Genomic DNA, 20,890 nt, shown 5'->3' with positions numbered 1-20,890 from the left:
AGAGCGACAGGAGGAGGGGGACGAAAAGTCATAACCGCCATAAAACTTGAATGACAAAGACCTAACCCAACTAGCAAATACTATACAGATACTACGCATTGAGATAGGACGATAGGAAGGGATGAGAGCGACAAACCGTGGGTGCTAAAATGCCAAAACCGGAACGATTGATAATGGAGGTAAGTAAGTAAGAACGGTGGCTAGGCATGTGTCCTGGACTGCCGGCAGCCGACAGCCGACAGCCTTCACGCTTTAATTGGCTGCCAACGTCAGCGTCGATGACAGAAAAGAAAAGTGTCACTAGGCGAGTGTCGGCCATGAAAGGACCTAGGACAGCTGCAACCATATGATCGGTGGTAGTGATGATGATGATGACAACGGGGGGGTTGAAGACTGCTTTGAATGATATCAAATCGAGCTCGCTGCTCATTTTAGTAGTGTGCACAACCCGCCCTGGTCGTCAACCAATCAGAATACAGATGGGGCGGGGCGATTACAGCTCGATTAAAGCGAGTTCATGCTCACTCGCTCTAGCAAGCAGCAACTTTTTTGGTTTTTGATCGTTGCCATACTTACGCGACGTACAGTGAGCCAAGCTGCTTGTGGCGCCCCCGGGACAAAAGGGCGGACGCGAAAGCTGCTCGCTGCTGCTCGCCGCTCTTCTTACTTCTGCATTCTGTGCGGTGGTTCAGTTCCAGTGGTGGAAACCAGTTTATAGCGCGATCTCATTGTTGGCCCGCACAGTCGTCGCCCGGCCGGCCTTCGTTAATTTATGCTTGCGCTTCTCTTTAGTTGCTTTGCAAGTCTCGTGCTGTTTGATCGTTGAAGCGCGCGTAATTTTCAGAAAGGAAATCGTTATCAGAGAAGACGAAAAAGTAGCAGCAGCAGCAGCATCAACGCACATACGTCACTTCGCCGTCGTGGTCGGTTTCTTCTTTTTCTGATTCGGTGTTTATAGTCCGTCGGAAATCATACATACATGGTTGATTCCAGTGATTTACAAATTTTGGCGGTTTTTCCCGCAAAAGTTTTGTGTGCAACCTCCTCATTTGCTTGATGAGTTGTTTTTTAACTAAACAAAGTGGTGCAGTGAAAGTTGTCAATAATTAGTTTCTAAGTAAATTTGAACTCAAAATGGATATGTCAAGCGCCAATTCTTTGCGGCCCCTGTTCGCTGGTTATCCTTTTCAAGGTAAGCTTATGCCATTATAGCATAAACCTATCTTAGTACCTTACACTTAATAGATAGAATTAAAGTCGGAAGATTGATTTGTCATATAGAAACATTTAACGCCTTTTGTCATTGTTGGACTACCCTTTTGAAGTTTTCACGATCTTTACAAAACCGCGCCTTAAAATGTTTTATTAACTTTACTTTTTAGACGAGGAAACAAAAGTTTTTTTGTCCCTAATTTTGTTATACATTGCGGATATCACATTTCTAATATTATGTTATTCGACTAAGAACAATATTTCGGCACCGTATGCCATACCTCCGGATCTAGCACTTAACTGACGCGATGTTGAGGTCTCTTTGAGTGACTAAGTTACGCACAGAAGGAGACACAGACTAGGCGTCTGGAAAGTTGTCACCCCCTTGACCTGTCCTTAAGGTCAGAGACAGACTGGTCATTTGTCCCCAAAGGCTGAATGAATCTAAACGACCTCCACCTCCACTTCATTGTCCATTAAGGATAGATTCCAATTCAAATTAAAAAGAAAACATGAGTTAGGGTCGACAACGGCCGTCGCCAAATTTTTTGCTTACTTAAAAGCAGTGTTATTCTGGTAAAGTTTTTCATGTTGCAGGGTAATTATGTATTTACAGTTTTATTTAGTCCTAATTTATCCTCTCAACAGTGCTAAACCCGATTTAAAGACAAAAGTGTAGACGTTTATTTTATTTTCAATACTAATACTTTACACTGCCTTTCAATATGTCCAAAAATAGTTTGTTTTTAACATTCGTCACAGTTAATTGGCTATAGATTCTCACACTTTGCTCTGATTCTATTTCCAGGCCAGGGTCGCGTCAACCAACTTGGAGGAGTCTTCATTAACGGCCGTCCGCTGCCCAATCACATTCGCTTGAAAATAGTCGAAATGGCGGCCAGTGGCGTGAGACCTTGTGTTATCTCCCGCCAACTTCGTGTATCGCATGGATGTGTCTCCAAAATACTTAATCGTTATCAGGAGACGGGCTCAATACGCCCCGGTGTTATAGGCGGTTCTAAGCCCAAGGTTACTTCGCCGGAAATTGAAACGCGCATCGATGAACTGCGTAAGGAGAATCCCGGCATTTTCAGTTGGGAAATACGCGAAAAACTGATCAAGGTGAGTCCACCTGCTTCTGCTGGCAGGCCATGGCATGAGCAGGAAGCTATAAAATGTGATCGAGCTAACGGTCTAAGGCTACCTTCTTTTTGTTGCCCTTCAGTAGTCAAGTAACCACACATAGACCATTGTGTGCACACAATTCTAGTGACAATGTTGGCTCACTTCCGTTTTCCGAAAAGTCACGTGGCATACTTGGGCCGCCCGCTGGCTTTGTTTATGGCACGTTGCTGGGCATCGGCGAAAACTTTTTGCCATTCTGACGATTGTTCTCAATCGTATTTTAAGGCCTTTTGCATATGCCGTCAGCCGAGTTGTCCCAAAAGGTGCTCTTTTGTCATCTATCTCGCTCTCTCTCTATCTCTCCCTCTGTCTCTCTTCAAAATTGCCCATTGACAAATTTGTTGTACAACAGCGACGACAAATTTTCACATGCCACCCAAACCGTTAAGAAATCGATTATAGCATAAAAGTCGGCAACACTAACAGGGTTTTTTTTTGCATTGTTGTTGGTCCTAGCCATCTTCTTGTCGCCATCGTTTGACTTACATCCTCGGGGCGGCAAGGTGCAAAAAAAAAAAAAAGGAAAGGAAAAACAGAAAAGAAAAGATGCAATTTGTTTATCTTGCCTATTTTTCCTATCCAGACATCGCTCTTCCGGTTTGATACACAATTTGTTAAATCAAACTAAAGTCAACTACAGCGCATCAAAAGTTGAGCACACTGAGAAAAATGTTGGGTTCTTTTAGGATGCTAATCAGTAGTTTTCATCTCCAAGCCAACGAATGCTACTTTTTCGATTGGAAAACCAAATTGTACTTAACTAAATTCATACAATCTTAATGTACTTATTAAGAAAATATATTGTTTTAGAAGGTGAAACAAAAGTGAAATGGCTAACATACAGTCTAAGGAAAACCACTTTGAACTTGTCATAATTTTCGTGAAAATTCGAGTCTTGACTAAAAATTTACCTTAATTTTTTTTTACACCAGGATAAAAGGTGCTAATCTTAATATAGCATTGATAAAAGTTACAAAATATTGTATTTGTGGAATATTTGATTATCCGAAATCATTAGTTTTGTATTGTGAATCGTATAAAGCAATTTTCTTTATCAAAATCTTCAAAACTTCAAAAATCGAATCAAGAACTTTCAAATTTTAATCAAAGAATTTTTTTTTTAAACGTGTTTTTACGATTTCAAAAAGAATTTCTTGTGGGTTCTAGTCCTTAAACTTCACAAAATTTAATAAAACTTTAGCTACTTCGAATTGGGCCTTTCGATGGGCTCTTCTTCTCTTTCAGTGTTTGGCCCACACGTCTGAATAAGCCAATATAAAAGGCAACCATTACACAAAAAGCATACTTAATGCATGTCACGTTTCAATTAACTATAGAGTCTCTTAATTTATCAACCATACGAGAATAGATAAATAGATTTGATATATATCTTATTCATATATGTTTTGGGCCAGTATTTGGCAGAAATTTATGCAAAAAGAATACGAAAAACTAAGTCTGTCAGAAGTTCAGAACCTACATCAACAATTTGGCTGATGTTTATTAAAAGCAGATTTGAGCAGACCAACTGTCTGGGTTAATACTTCTGCCTACTGGGCAAGGATGACTGAATGGATGGATGGATCGATGAACTGACTTTGACTTTAAAGTTTGTTGTGAACCTTTGGGCGTATTTTAGTGTATGTGTGTGTGTGGGGAATATACCCAAAAATGATGCATGTGCGCCTGCCTCTTTTTCAACGCCCGTTATTGTTGTTGGTTGGTCTTTATTTGGAGCCGCAATTAGTTACAGTTTATATGCCGCTCGCATATCGATGATATGATCGAGCCAGATACTCAAACTCAAGCATTGTATCTGTATCTTTATCCCTGGGCCCCTGGACCAGTAGGCGTAAAAAGAGCTCCAGGTGCGCTTCACGCTTAATTAAAATATGCTAGCAGAGTCTCTTTTTCTTGTTTGTATGTGTGTATGTATGTATCCTTTTATTCTCTTTTCTGTTTTCATCGGTCTCTGATCGTGATTGATTTTATTGGTAGTCAATGCACATTTGATTTGGGTTTTGGCCATGCTTCAATCAAAATTATGTATTTGGTTTCCTAGAAGTATCTAGATTCTAGAATATATAACACTTGTCAGACAATCAAAAAACAAAAAATGATACAGATGCACAAAAGGTAACCAATTTTAATACCGATCTCAGAATGGCAGATAAAGCTCACTCACAATGTCAATCCAACTGTCAACTAATTAATTAAATTTCAATTGAAAATGTTAAGCCAAGAAACGGTCTCTTGCTATCCTCTGTCTCTCTCAGTTGGGGGCTTTTGGTAGATCAGGGAATCGGGGTTACGGGGATCCGGTCATGTCAGTTGCTACAAGATAAGCTGTCACACATTCCAGATACCCCAAGCTAACCGGTAGCCCCAACAGTCGTTCGAGCTCATAAATAACGTAACAAAAAAAAAAAAAAATAACTCTTCTAGTTGAAAATCAAAAACCCATTTTGTGTAGTTGTTGTTGCTCCGTTCATGACACATTCAATAGAAATAAGAGCCAGTTGGTCGGCAGCCAGTAGTCAGATGGGTTAACTCATAGCTAGCGATGTGTTTGGTTTCCTTAAACTCTAACAGAGAGAGAGAGAGAGAGAGAAAGAGGGAACCTGGACAAAATGTCAGTTTCGGTTTTCCGCTTCGGCGTCTCGCGTAACTTGTGTTATGTCTATGTGAGAGGTGCCAGTTGTGGCACCTTTGTTCACGTTTTGTGGCCGGTAAACCTACCACATAATTGTGTTAGTGAGAAAAATATTATTCTTATTAATCATGAAAATGTTTGTGCGGCACATGCCACTCCATTTCGGATCAGTTGGAGTTGAAGTTTCTGTTAAAGAAGTCGACATGTTGCTTTAATGAAAACTGACAGTTTTCGGTTTTGCTTGGCATTGCTTTGGTTTAGAACGACATGAAAATTGATTTACAGATATTTCTCCCCTTCGTTTCACTATATTTTGTATTTTTTATAGCCGACTAGCAGACAGTTAACTGGCCTTTAAGGTAGAAAAGCTTAAATTTTAGGTGTATATTAAAAGGTCTTCTTCCCCCCGCCTCCCCACAATTTTCAAGACGTGTCAAATACCGCTGCATTTTTCATCTTATCATCTTGGTTCTCGGCACTCAACACCTGTGAAATTTAAGACAACACGCGACACTACCAACAGACACCGCAATCACAGCCGACGAGACACAAATTCTCATGGCGGCTGACCCAAGTCTTAGCTTAGCTTGACATTTCCCTAATTGGATTACAAGAGACACTGCCACAAGCATTGCCAAGAGAAGGAGCAATGAAAATAGATGCGGGTTGGAAAGGGAAGAAGTGGAGAAGCATAAAAATTGTCCAAACACAAACAGCTGCCCAGCAACTGTAGCATTAATGTCACTGCTCTTCAGCTCCTGCAAGTGCATTGTCCCCACACACACACACACACAACTGTTCCTTAGAAGGCAATTTAATGGTTATAAGGAAAATAAAACAAATATTAAATTTTTTAGATTGAGATCTGTCTGTCGTACGTATTGGAATCATCTAATACTTAAACCTGAAGTTGATGATCGAAAAACCATATCTGAAAGTTTGAAATTTACATGAATGGGATGACTCAGATCTTAAAGTGATATAGTTTGAAACTTTAGACTTCGTGCAGCAGGACTATTATAAAATTGGTCGACGTTTCCGACCCTATGAAGTATATATTTATATGTACATATGTATGTATGCATATCATTGATCAGCATGAGAAGCTGAGTCGAAATAGCCATGTCTGCCCGTACGTCCGTTATAGTTTGGTTTTGTTCAAACGCTGCCGCTAATACGCTACTAGATCATTGCTCGAAATCAGCAGAGCACATAACGCTACATGTGTATGCGTGATCCCTGTGTGTAAACATATGTATAATGGACTTGCCATGCAGAAGGAAAAGGCCGGATATAGCGAAATTAAAGGGTATAAAGTAAGAGCTCGAAGGCTTTGATATCCCCATCGAAAAAAACATCTTAATAGTCTATTTTAACGATTTATAAGGATTTAGATTAAAACAATTTTGCTCTCAAACAAATATTTTTGGGGAATTTTGGAATTTCCTTGTATGCAGTTTTTCTTGGAGTTACTATAATTAAAATTGGCGGAAGTTCCAAATCAAAATATCCATAGTTTTATTTATTTTTACGCTTATGAATACATTATGATTTAATGTTTTCATCAATTTCTACCACATGAGTCTAATTTTAATATCGATACCTTAAGATGTGCAAGGAGTCAAGGTCAGAAACTAAATTTTTGTTAAAACACGATGACAAGATGAAGAGCACAATATAGCAGGAGCCAGCTCAAAGAGAGCCGAAATAGATGTCAATGCATTTGTGGGAGAGTAATTTAGTTTTCATGCTCTTAAATTTACTTCGTACTGACATCGGCCTAAGATTGTTCGTATGCAAGTATCTCAATTGCCGAAAAATACAAATACGAAAAAAAAGGCGCCAAATTCGCAATCTTTTATGTTTTTTGCATATGTATGTACGTATGTATGTATGCACATACATATGTATATGCTGTATGTATGTGTGGATGTGTAGGTGAATCAATTTTAAAAACTAAATGCTTTTTCTTTGCCGGCTTTGTTAAAAAATAAGAAATAAATAATAATAATATGAAACAAATACATACATACATATGTACACCCATTTGTACCGCGACTTATAACTAATAAAAGCCATTTGCCCATAATCCCCTGAGTAATGTTTTGAGAGGAACCTACTGTATGTATTATATTGTACTTGTTATACACGTATATGTATGTATGTATGTACATGTAGAGTATGCATTGTATAGAATACTTTGTATTAACTGACTTCATTGAGTTAAAACAAAAACAGTAAAATATTAGGTACATACCTTACATGTTCTTCCATTGTCATCTTCTTAAGGCTGTATCCCAAATTTTCATACCTACACATACACAGTTCTTTATAAACAATAACTCACGTACTGACCGAAAAAATTACACAGATTGCACTTATTGACACACAGACACACACATACATGCATACTTTTAATGCTTGTGAAGTTTTTTCTCTCAATTCATTGGGTTTTCAATTGAAACTTTCAGCACAGAAAACTCGAGTATCAATAACTTTAATTTAAAACTGATTCAAATATTTACAAACTATTTGGATTTACTTTATATTTTCTACACTTGTTTGTTTTTTTTGATGAAAATTAAAACTTGCAAGTTACATAATTTGGCAACCGAACGCGATGAGCGGCAAATTAAAACTGAAAAAAAACGAGAGAGAGAGAGAGAGACTGTGTGTCTGCTTTGAAGAGAGATCCTGCTATTTTAACAATTTTGCAGCAGCGAGCTTTTTGTTACTTTACCAAAATTTTAAATTCTCACCATTGCAATGGCTTATTATAATAACTACGTTTCTTGTAAAACCGAACAGGGCTATATCCCAAATTCCCGTGGACCAATTTATTCGATCATTCGATGTTGGTTTTAAAAGATTTTATGGATGGAGATTGCTTTCAGTGGGAGAGTGACTCTTTGAAGTATTTCCAGTGTTGGTGATTACCAACACCGATTGGTCCGATTGGAACTTTTAAGGAAGTAGGTACTTTAGGTACAACCAGGTGGACGGGGCTAAATTTGACCGTTTCAAAGTTTGTATACCCTTGCATTTTTTTTGGTAACTCTTTCCTTACCTATACCCATTAATGTGGAAAAACACAATCTTTGCATAGAAAATAACGAAGATATTTATCAAAGTCACTGTGATCGTTCTAATAGGAGGTATAATATTTTGTTTCCCGATATTTATCAAATTCGGAACACTCATTAACAGATACATATATTGAATTCGTAATTTGAAAGCTATCGAGTCAAAAGTAACGAAGTTATTGACAAAAGTTATGGAAGCTATATGATATAGACACCCGATCTTGATCAAATTTGGTAGTTTCGTTTTTAAGTGTAATAAGCTTACTTACATATATTAAATTTCAATTTAAACAAATGACAATAGCTTTGAAAATAAGGAAGTTATTAGGAAAAGTCACTGTTCGTGACTTTGGTGTTTTTATGGGAGCTAAATGATACAGTGGTCCGATTACCCCTTTTGCAAGGGTATAAATATGAAATGACCAAATTCACGATGGATTTGATGGAATTTGATAATTTGTCATTCTTGGCCAAAAGTTTGTTTTAAAGTGATCTTTCATCCATGGCTTTCGTTGGGCAAAGAAAGGACCATATACTTCTGATCAGCATCAACAGTTGAGTCAATCGAGCTTCAAAGGCTACGTAGACTCGTGAAGTCGGAGTTTATTTCAAATTTTGTCCCCATCCAATTGCACGCCAGTAATTTAACGATTTTCTTCCCCCAAGACTCATATTATCACAATCAAACTTTGAATATTCATTGTATATGGTAGTTTCTATTAATATACCAAATTCATTAAAATCGGACTAGAAATCGCTAAGTTATGCATATAAATAAATTTTACCAGGTGTCTCGTAAGGCCACAGGGCGAAATCGGCGGCGCTAGAGAGCTTGTGTTCTTGTTGAGTAAGCGAGACGGCTTATTTATGCCACGATCCATTTGAAAACAATTGTTAATAAGACTAAATTTATTATCTCCCTCGAAAAGTTTTACTTGGTACTTACTTATTTCAATAATTACCTTAAATTTAAATTATGCAATGTGAAATTTGCAAGATTTACAAATATTCAACACACTTTTGAACCTAAGCAAAAGCACTATCCAACTTGATCTAACAAATGTGTTCTTGGCATATCTTTTAATGACCAAAAACTCGTTCTCACACATAATGAAAACAAGCTACTACCTATCAAGGCATTTATGGAGATACATTTAGTTTATCTTTACATAGTTATGTATAATTTATAGGGTCAACAGTAGCAGCAATCGAAAATCTATTAATGCATTCACTGTGCTTATCTTAATTGGATTGATGTGATTTATTAGCATTTTTTTAGAAATCACCTATTTCCCAACACTCAAATTCAGAGATAAGATAAGAGACTTGATACTAACAAACGCTTTTCATTCTTTCCATTTAGGAGGGCTTTGCGGATCCACCGTCAACATCATCGATCAGTCGGCTATTGAGGGGCAACGATCGAGGCAGCGAAGATGGACGTAAGGACTATACCATACATGGTCTACTTGGCAGTAAGTTGATATGAGAATTATTATTATTTTTTTTTTTTTTTTCTTCTACGTTACTGTATTTAATAAAAATTACTGATCATTTATTTGATAATTTCGGAAAATCATCATCAAATCATTTGTTGCTCAAATCAACACAAACTTTTGTGTGTGTCGGCTTCGTGGCTTTGATCGTCTTAGAACGAGCGACTTAAAAGTTAAATAAAAGCCGCTACAGAAAAAAAAAACACTACAATAGATCGCCCTTTGCTGTATTGATACGATAACGATCTTGGGCCCTCTGTTATTGCCATTGAAACAGAAATAGGTGTAGATGATGACACCTGAGAATCAAAAGTAACTACACGAGACAGCTCGAGACGCAGCTAATAACCCGGTTTCCAATGCCCGGCGTGAGATCCCCATACAAGTCTCTATCTCCTTCTCTCTCTCTCTCTGTGAATAGTTTTCTGGACAGGGCCAATAATCATGCTAAATATGCAAAGTCATTCGATAAACGATCGGGCCAGGTCAAAGCGAACCGATTTATTTTTTTGGTGTTGTTTCTGTTTGTTGTGGAAAATTGGGTAGAAAATTCTTTGTACAATTTTGAGGCTAGTAGCTTTGGCCTCTCTTTCTCTCTCTCTCCCTCTCTCTGTCTGTCTGTCTTTGTTAATTTTGCCGACAATTGTGTTTGTTTATTTTCTGTGATATGTTGCCGACTGAACCGATCCTGTCAAAACATAAAACAACATACTAACAATAGCTCAGAGGATAACCGGACATTTCAGTGTCACCTTGAATGAATTTCGTTCATAGTTTCCTTTTTTCTCAAGGTCCTTTCAAAAAGGAAGTGAAGCTCTTTGTCATGCTGGGCCAAAAGAAAGAAAAGGTCATCTCTTTGATGTTACTTTTGACCTTTGACTTTTGAGATTAGCTAATAAATTTCAGCACCTGGCACCTGTACGCTTAACCCATTTAACTAATAACAAATTGTGGGCTCCAATCGTACAAACACCAATTATATACCTTTAAATACAATTATATATGTATAGCCCAAGCCTTAAGAGTTTGTAGGCTGTTATTATTATGTCGAAGCGTATAATAAGCACACGCCTTCTCATCATCATCATCATCATCAGCATCATGATTGACATTGCTACATCTGCATCCGCATACCCCAATCCACAGGCCTCAATCCCCAATCTGACCCTATAAAATGATGCACAGCACCCATCATTATTATCGTTGGCTTGGTCAGCCAATCTCTTCTCTCAGAATCAGAATCGGAATAACATCACAGAGACATTCAGGAGATGCAACTGTGATATGAATGGGAATGGGTAGATGGGGGGGACCATGTCGGCAGCGGCGGTGCCTATAATCAACGCCTTCTTCGCCGGCGATGAAATCTCTTCCCTACTGCGCCGTCGACCCCGAAAAATGAAAATTATGCATTATTAAATATATATTTCTTTCGTCTTTTATTTTGCTTATAATTTTTGTTCGTTTGATTTTGATATTGTACGATTTATACAATTCCAACCAAGCTCTCTCTCTCTTCTCTGTCTCTTTTCCAAACCTCCAACCAACTCATTGTCGCTGACTGTGTTTAAGCGGCGGTGCGCTTTGATCTCTTACCAAAGACCAAACCAAAGAAAGGAAAAAATAAAAAAAAATATACCAAATTATAAAATATCAAAAAATAATAATTGAAAAGATAGAAAATTATGTGTAAGAGGCCACCGTATTTGAAATTGAAGCTATAAATGTCGCTTTAAATGAACAGTGGCTCATTTATTGAGTTTCAATTGCTAAAAACTTTGGGTCTATTAAGATGCAAACTAATTGGAAAGCTCATGAAACGGGCCAAAACTGAAATATGTACATATATACGCATTACGGATAATTATGGCAGTATCTGGAGATCTTCATATATAGCTTAAAATTTGTGTGGCCATTGGGAGGTGATTTTGCATTGTGGAGAAAAAATTATTCTTGGATATTGAAATTTGTCTAGTTTCAGCGGTAAAATTTTGGAAGAAAGATCGCACTATTATGGCCTATATTTGTTTTATAAACTTACTAACGTATTTTAATTCTAGTATCCTAAAAATCTGTATTTTTTTTTTTTTGATCCCCAAGAAAAAGATTTAAAAATACTTTTGTGGTTAAATAGGTTCCGAAATGCATTAACTGCATAATCATTTGTTATTCATTTTTCCACTTTATTCATAACAACTTAAAACGTTTACGTTGAAATCTTAAAAGTTGGAGGAGAGCAAACCAGCGCACTAGGAAGCTTAGTGTTGGGTGTCTTTTGAGTAAGTGAACAAAATTGAAAAATTCTCCTGATGTTCACTAAAAGTGTTCCTTTTTTAATCAATCACTTGTTCTCTGACTCTTTCACTATGGTCCATCAAAAGTGTAGTTTGAGATGCTTTAATCATGGCAAAACGTTAAGTATCAATAATATATCTTCACATATATTTCTTCACAAGAGTGAGGGACCTCAGAAAGTAATATAGTCAGTGCCGAACTGAACAACAGAATCAGATAGTCAATTGAACAAGTGGTTCAATGAGTCATCTGAACAAGTGAGTCAAAATTGAGTGCAAAGTAACTAAACAACTAAACAAGTGGGTGATCAAAAGAGTGAGTGAGTAGATGAGCTTATGATAAACTTGTTCATCAAATTGAGTCATTTGGGCCAACACTACAGAGCCATAAGGCATATTAAAATAATAACTGAATTGGGATAGAACTGGTTAAAGAAACTTTTTATTGACAGTAGAAATGACAGATCTTTCCCATAAAAATTGGAAGAGATCTAATTGTAAGAAAATAATTTCCGGACGGTCCAATCGAGAAATACGTAATGAAACAAAATCAACATAGACCACAAATACGTTAGGAATATTACAAGATCCATTCTAAAGAAGAAGCTGTAAAAATTTGGTAGATATCTGGTTTAGTTTAAAAGAGTGTGTCCTGCATAAAGTCTGAAGTTCGGAAAATCCGTTCCAGGATTCAAACGATGAAATCAAGCCTTAACCCATAATTGTTGGTGGTGCAGAATTTTTATTAACTTTTGCTGTTTAATTAAAAATTTTGGGTTACTCTCAAATAAATGCATTGAAAATGTCGATAAAAATCGACCTATATAGGTTTTTATAATCACAATATGAAAGTATCTTTCATTAAAAGTAGCTTTTGTTTTAAGACCTCATATGAATATATAGACGTATCAAGTCAGGATATATGAAAGCCCTTCAAGACTACTATCTCATCTCACTTTCTTCTCACTTACTTATAAATATAAATTTTGGCTTTGTGAAATTGATTAGAAGGATCTATTTGACAACTTTTGCAAATATCTACCTAAGTACCAAGTAAATCTTGAAAGAATCTGCAATCTTACTTGGTTTTTGAATAGATATTTGCAAGTGTTATCAAGTATATAAAATTTATTATTTCCTTTTTGATAATTTCCAAAAATTGAACAGATAGGCATACTAAATTTAAGATTCTTAATAATCGAAACCAATGAGAAATTCACGGCAATTTGAAAAAGAATGTTTGATACCATTTGATAAATGGCATTAACACGCCCAATCTAAAGCCGCTAAATGTGGCCTACGCCTTCTTTAAATACATTTTCGAAAAGACAATAGACAAACTGTCTGGCGTATTGGAAAAATTTCCAACCATATGACTGATATATGTGTTTACGTGTACGATTCGTTATATTTTTTTAAAATTTTCGGCCCACTCAAAAGAAAGTGAGTTGAAAATACACAAAAGACTATCAAATGCCAAAACACCGACACCATAGAGAGAAAGGGAGAGAGGAGGAGTGACAGAGAGAGAGAGAGAGAGGGAGTCAATCTCTCAAACACTTGTGGTAATTAGGCGTTTTAGGGACAATGCATCAAGCGAAAAGCCGACTATGTTCCGTGGGAATGTCTAAGACTATTTACCAAATATTTTACCTCTAGCCCTAGACAATAAGGCAACCTTTTGAAACAGGTTCAATTATTTGCAAAAAAAGAAAGAAGAAAAAAAAATAAACCGCAATAGCCGCTTTGGTAGGATCCTCGACAAACTGATATATAGAGAATTCACACCTTACCCTAATGCAACGCAACGGGACAGCATAGTGAGAGAAAGAGAGTGAAAGAGATAGGGAGAGATTCGATTCTTGCAGTGTCACATGACAAATGACTTGGCATTGGTAGACTCTTTGGTGATTGCGCAAAAATATCCTCCAGTTCATGTGCGTGAGGTCCCTGTGAGGCCCTGCCCCTAACCCAAGACTCTGCCTCACTCACACACATGTTGCACGCACAGGCACAGCAGAGGTTTTTGAGTAGTGGGGCACAACACTACACTACATTCAGTGCCGTGGCTCATTTGTTCGTTTGGGAAACCCATTAAAATCGTTCATGCCCGAAAAAAGTGTCAACGTAACAAAAGCAACGCCACAACTTCAAATGCACCGATTGTGTGCGGCATCTTTAATGCCCACCAGGGTGTCCTGATGCGTTCCGTTTGATCTCATTGTAAACGAAGTTGTGTCTTCTCTACCGCTGCCGCTGCCGCTGCCGTTGCCGAACTGACTCCCTCGGTTGGGTTTCTCGTCGTGTTGATGAGTTCAAAAATATTTTATTAACGTATTATCACACTTTTAGCCATGTTTCGAGTTTGTGTTCTGTTGTGCCCTCCCTTCCCTTTCTTTTTTTTTTATCTTCTTGTGTTTTGATCAAGTATTTTGTAGGCATTGTTATTTAAATTAGTTTCATTTCATTACGAAGGGATTCTACTGATTTTCATTTTGATTTCGGCTTCTTTTACCCCTTTTTAAAAAGGGATTATGATTATAACTAATTTTTTGGTCTCCATTTTTGAAGAAAATTGTTTTGTGGAAAATTAGCCGAATAGTGGGGAAATTTTCGAGGGGCGTTGCATGTCGTTGTTTATTTTTTTATAATATGCCTTTCAAAATCAACCTTGAATATGTATGTATATGCATATTTTTTAATGCTCCTGTAATCCTTTGGCTGACAAGCATCTTAAGCTCTCCACAAAATCTGTCTGACCTGAAGTTGAAACTGCTGGAGATATCAGAGTCCAAGATCATTTCTAAGCCCAGAACGCGTGTCTTGTCTCAAAAACTGACAGCTGACATAAGAAAGAAAAAAAAGGGCTCCAAGCCCAATATTCCCCTTCTTTTCAATTTGAAAACACATCAAATGAATTTAAAAAAATTGTTTTATTTTTTTGGTTGTTGCTGTTCAATTGCAATTGCAGCAATTTAAATTGTGTCTTAGATTGATTGATGACAGTGTTAAGGGTATTGGTATTCCAATAATGTCTACTGATAGGTTACATTTGACCACAGAGAATACAAAAACCTCTGAGGGAGAGTGCCATAAAGGTCATGTGGCCATCAAAAAAAAAAAAAAAATTGGTCTCCGCGTGAGTGTAAACAAACTTGCCTTTTGCACTTTGTGCCTTGTGAAGTTCAAGCTGTGTTTTTTTTCTCTCTCTTTCTTGGCCACACAAAAGCTAAGCTCCCCTTTCCCCGCCCATTCCCCAACACTTACTACCTGCTGTTTTTGAAAACGCGTCGTCCACGAATGATGGAATACTTGGTAAAAAAACAAAAAACAAACGCAGTGATTTATCAAAGTTCCCAAATGAAACGGGGTTTCGTTCAAAAGAAAGTCATAAACACAGAAAGAGGGGAGATCGAAAGACCCACATGGCCCTCACAGTAGCCAAAAGCGTTGCCGGGTGCCAAAAAAAAAAATATGAGAATAGGTCTTTGTCTCTTCTCTTTTTCACATATTATTGATGGCCCAGTAATAACAAATTAATAAATTGTTTAACATTTAAAAACTAATTGATTTTTTTTTGTTGCCTTTGTTTTTGGGATGGTTTCTTTTGTGGTAAGCTTCTTGCAGTTTTTTTTTTTTTTTTTTTGGTCGAAAGAGTTAAAAATCCCCCCTTCTGCGTGGTTTTTATACCCTTGCAGAGGGTATTATAAAATTGGTCAGATGTTTGTAACGCACAGAAGGAGACGTTTCCGACCCCATAAAGTATATATATTCTTGATCAGCATGAGAAGCTAAGTCGATATAGCCATGTCCGTCTGTCCGTCTGTCCGTCGGTGCGTACGCGTTTTACTCAGCCATCTTAAGAGCTATCGGGATGAAATTTTTTTGGGAGCTTTTTTTTACCCGGGTGAGATAAAGTATGAAAATCTTTGGGATCGGACTACTATATCATATAGCTCTGGAACAAAAATTTTTGCAAAAATTGGAGTATCCCCATGAAATTTACCAATATAATAGAATTTGATATAAAATCTCAGATCCCAAAATTTGACCCTGATCGGATAAATAGAACACAAGTTACAGTCTATATAAATCGGTTCAATCGCTGCCGGCAGCTCTGCTTGCTGCCTACTACGTCATCATCAAATCAACAGAGCACATGCATACACACACAGACGCAACGCTACATAAACTGTATGTGTATGCGTGCGTTGCTTTGCTTAGGGAATGAGGGAAGAAGAAGAACAAATTGTACATAGTATGAAGAGTAAAATTGTTTTGTTTGTATATTAATGAATTGAGTTGCAGAAAACAAATTTTGAACATGTGAAATTATTATTGTCAAGGACTGCAAGGGTATATAAACTTCGGCATAGCCGAATTTAACTTCTTTGATATTTTTTGTTGTTTTTTCCCCCCTGTTCGTATAATTAAGTTTTATTGTTGCGTGTGTGTTGAAAGATTAATAGTCCGACTTCTGTATTTTTTTTTTTTCTTCTTTTTTATCATTCATATTCATTCATTTTAATACGCATGTGAATTTTTATTTCAATCTACTAAACTGTGGGCGTTCCGGACCTCTCTGGTCAGTTTCGCTTGAGGGGATTTTGGGTGTGGTTTAAAGTTTTGTGCGAAGCCCTCCAATAAGCGTGCCCTAAACCATGTTATACCCTGCAAAATCATCAGGTGATGGGGTACATTCAAGTGTTTGAAATGAATATCATATATTTCTGATCAAATAAGTTAGTTCAAAGCAATGTCATTTAGTCTGTGTACTTAATCAAACAACAAATAACAAGTTAATCATAAAGAAGCGGACGTAGAAACTAAAAAATTCATGTGTTGTTATGAAAGAAGCTAAGGAATGAAAGAGATGGAAGATGAGATTAGTTTCTTTGCTTACAATTTTCCCATTTTCAACATTATACAAGTCTTTTAATCGACCAGATCTCAAATTTCGTTGTTTTTAACGAAGAAAGAGAGGTTAATGTCAGAGATTCATAGTAAGTAAAGCTATAAAACTTCGTTTAAGTCGGAAAAACAGGAATTTTCTTATAAAATTGTTTCAATAAGTGGCAAAAAGTCTAACCCAGGTCTGACATGGGTCATGTCCGAAAAGGTGGTCCCCTTAAGGGCAGAGTTTACATTCAACTAACAGACTTAACAGAAAAATGTTTCTTTCTGCAGGAGATTTGGTAGTCGATTCAACTTACTTCAATTCTTGAGGCTAACAAATCTATTTAAACAAGTGTCTAGATAAATTTTGCAAATCCGATTTAAACAATTTACATTTTATTTGAATTAAAAACGAATGCAGGTGCTTTCAAAACGTATTCATAGTCATAGTTTTGAAATCATGATAAGCTGATTAAATACATATATATGTATATACAAACATACATATATACCTATATATAATTCATTTCATTTCCGCATTGTAACCCAGAAAAAAAAGGAAAATATTTCTTCTTTATATCAAAATCAATTAATAATCCCAAGTAACCGGAAAAGATTAGTTCACCGCAATATAAAATAGCCCCCAAAATCGGTCATCGCATCCTATGCCACACGCAGGACAATTAATTGAATCAAAGCAGGTCAGAGAGTTGAGAGAAAAGTATTTCCGCTTCACTTAGAAGTCCTTTTGTATGAAAAATGATCTTACCAAACGTGTTGAAGATGGTGGGAAACACACAATTCTGTAACACTTTGATCCCAAGCCGTTCCGAACTCTGCCATTCGACTCTTGACTGTCAGTTTATTGTGTAATGAGCTCTCCAAATAATTTGGCATGGCCATGGGGCATATGGCATATGGCACAGGGGGCTCTCGGTTTATTTAAATGCATGAGAGTTGAGGCAACGCCACACGCCGCGCTTCATACACGATTGCCAATGAGATGTGGCGTCGGTTGGTTGGTTGGTTGGTTTCTTTTCTTTTTTGGTAAAACCGATGCCGAAGTTAATTGGCTCACTCCTTCTTCTTCTTCTTCTGCACTCGATCCGTTGACAACTTGCCCATCATCTTCTTGTGTAATATGATATATTGTGTCACTTGTCAAGTGCTGTGACTTTTACGAGCTGCCTGCGGCAACTCCCTGGCAAACCATTTTGTGGGGCGTCGTCATCTAGTAGTAGTTGTTGGATTGTCGGTGGCTTTTGACAGATTTGTTTCGCTTCCCCCTGATGTTTCAATTAATATATGCAGCAATGGAGCTGAGTTTCTGGTGGGATCCAAACCACGTCGGTGGCCTTCTGTTCTTTGAATTCGAATATCTATGCGTCGAATATGATTTAGAGATGTGGGAAATATACAGAGAGCGTGAACAATTTTATGACTTCTTACGAGGCGTTAATAATTTTAGTAGTCTTTTTTAATAAAGAACTCCAATTCGAAAGATCAAACTTTCTCACTCACTCTTTCTTTTGTTTTGTAGGCCGCGACTCGGACATTAGTGATACAGAATCGGAGCCTGGGATTCCATTGAAACGTAAGCAGCGTCGATCGCGCACCACTTTCACAGCGGAACAACTGGAAGCCTTGGAAAGAGCCTTTGCACGCACTCAGTACCCAGATGTCTATACCAGAGAGGAATTGGCCCAGACAACGGCTCTAACAGAGGCTCGCATCCAAGTGTGGTTCTCCAATCGCAGGGCACGTCTGCGTAAACATTCCGGCGGCTCTTCGTCTGGTCTCTCGCCCATGAATAGCAGCGGCAGCGGCGGCGGCGGTGGAGGAGCAGTCAGTGGTTTGGGTGGCTCTGGTGCAGCTGCTCCCCTCGGCTTTGGGCCACTCGGAGTGGGTGTGGGTGTAGGTTCAATGGCTGGCTATAGTCCTGCAGCTGGCACAACTGCCAGTGGAGCGGGAATGGGTGAAATCGGTGGTGGTAGCCATCATTCTGCCCATCATACAGCCCATGCTCCAGCCTCACATCATAGTGCAGCGGCGGCCGCGGCGGCTGCCCATCATCATACCCAAATGGGTGGCTATGATTTGGTCCAGAGTGCGGCACAACACGGTTTTCCTGGTGGCTTTGCTCAGCCCGGACATTTTGGCAGTCAGAATTACTATCATCAAGGTAAGCAAGACGGCAATTTAATTGCACTTGATTAAACTGTTTGTTAATTTGTTTTCCTTATCTTTTGTTTTAGACTACTCAAAGCTAAGCATTGATGACTTCTCCAAGCTAACCGCCGACAGTGTATCAAAGATTTCTCCCTCTTTGCATTTGACCGATAACTATCCAAAGCTAGAATCACCATCCAATTGGTCACAGGCTGCCTACCATCTTAACCAAACCGCTGTGGCGGCGGCCAACTATAATGCCCATGTGGCCCAACATCAATTGAATGACTATGCAGCGGCAGCGGCACATGGAAATGTGGCAGCCGCCTATAATCACCCGCTGCCGGCGCAGGGTCAAGCCAAGTACTGGAGCTAAAGGTGCAGTTAATTAACCTGACTTTCCGCTAATTCCCCCCCGTCACCCTCTTGTCTGAAAACACACACGACTTTCAATTATCGCAAATGCAATGCAAAATCTGTAAAAACAAAAAGCCAATTGCCCAACCTATGGCTATATAATTTCACATTACATCTCGCCTACTGCCGAGGTCTATAGTGTCTTTTTTAGAGTCTAGACATTAAACGGCACATTAAGGTGCTCTGGCCGTAATTCCATTTCAAAAAACAAAACACACAAACACACACACACACTCACACATCCTGAGATACATCCATTACATTAGATGTAAATATATATATTAGCTTATAGTATATATTTTAATATATTTATTATAATTTTAAACGAAAATGAAATAAAAGAAAATATATATTACATAAAAATGTTACGCTTGAATTTCGATTAAATATATTTCCGAAAATACATATTTGGAGAACATAAATATATTAGTTTGAATAAACTTTAATCCCTCTTAGTTTCAAATTTTCAACAAATATGCAACACAATTGTGTAATACTGTGCCCATAATAAGGTTAAATCATCGCATCTATCGTAGGCGGACCTAGATATGTGAAATAAAGAAATTTGCTCCCTAAAGTATGCAATAAGCAGTCAATAATTCGCTTTTTGACACATTTAAAGTAATTTTAGCATGTCCTGTGAATAAAAACTAATCATCGTTGCAAAAAATGTTTATGGATAATTTGTAAGTTTCAAGATATCTGAAATTTATAGAGTTTTCGAAAACAATCATTGCTGTTCGAGCCCATTGCATGCAAAAAGGAGCAAATTTCCCTTATTTTACATACCTAGATTCGCCTATGCCAAGCGACTAAGATTTTTTGCCATTAACTCCAGATAATTATGAGTTTTGTTTAGTTTCCAATAACTTGAACTTATCTACTCGTATGAAATGTTTTAGAATGTCGTTTAAATTGTTAATTATTTCTGTTTCAAACCTCTAGATGGTGATTATATGGTTGATGATAATCTACTAATAAATTGTTTTCATATTTGGCCCAACTGACTGTGTTTTGAGTTGACTTCTTATTATTTTTGATTAGCTTTTAATTTAAATGTTTTAAAGTCTTTCATCCGAATCATTCGAACCCAGTTGTCTTCATCCTCATCTTCTTATTTCAATACACACACACACCCACATATTTAAACAACTTCTGCAGAATCTCTTCAAACAAATTCTTATGTTGTGATGATTTACTTTCTGTGGCATTAATTAATTAACAATTGAAGACTACTTCATTTTGTTTAAGAACTTTTTTCCCAATATGTATAACTCTTTCTGAATCACGTCAATAATCTTCAAAATAGTCTCTCTTTTAGTTTGATTTCTTTCGCTGCCAATGCAACTCCTAATCAGCTGACTTTTTCAATCATTCTACAAAAAATTCCAAAAATTTCTGAATTGTATGTTTTGTTTTGAGATTTAATAAATTATTTTTTCCATGGTAAAATAACTAGGCCATAAACCTTTTGCAGCAGAGATC

The 20,890-nt window shown here is 37.4% G+C and overlaps 1 protein-coding gene across 3 annotated transcripts in view; it reads left to right on the top strand.

The window, feature by feature from the left end:
• The window catches only part of gsb-n (gooseberry-neuro), a 37,632-nt gene extending 17,897 nt beyond the window's left edge, over positions 1-19,735 (top strand). For 2 of the 3 annotated variants that reach the window (XM_068289630.1, XM_068289629.1), the window contains exons 2-5: positions 2,021-2,334; positions 9,497-9,608; positions 18,360-19,001; positions 19,075-19,735. In XM_068289630.1, coding sequence (XP_068145731.1) covers positions 2,021-2,334; positions 9,497-9,608; positions 18,360-19,001; positions 19,075-19,364 — 1,358 coding nt within the window. In that variant the 3' untranslated portion in view covers positions 19,365-19,735. The remainder of the gene's footprint in view (positions 1-2,020; positions 2,335-9,496; positions 9,609-18,359; positions 19,002-19,074) is intronic. The other variant, XM_068289631.1, reaches the window with a different exon arrangement.
• Positions 19,736-20,890: the final 1,155 nt, after the last annotated feature.

Source organism: Drosophila tropicalis, unplaced genomic scaffold, assembly GCF_018151085.1.
Source record: "Drosophila tropicalis isolate 14030-0801.00 unplaced genomic scaffold, ASM1815108v1 contig_593, whole genome shotgun sequence".
Lineage (NCBI taxonomy): Eukaryota > Metazoa > Arthropoda > Insecta > Diptera > Drosophilidae > Drosophila > Drosophila tropicalis.
The sequence above is the reverse complement of the archived record's forward strand: the minus strand, read 5'-3'. Positions and strand labels throughout refer to the sequence as shown.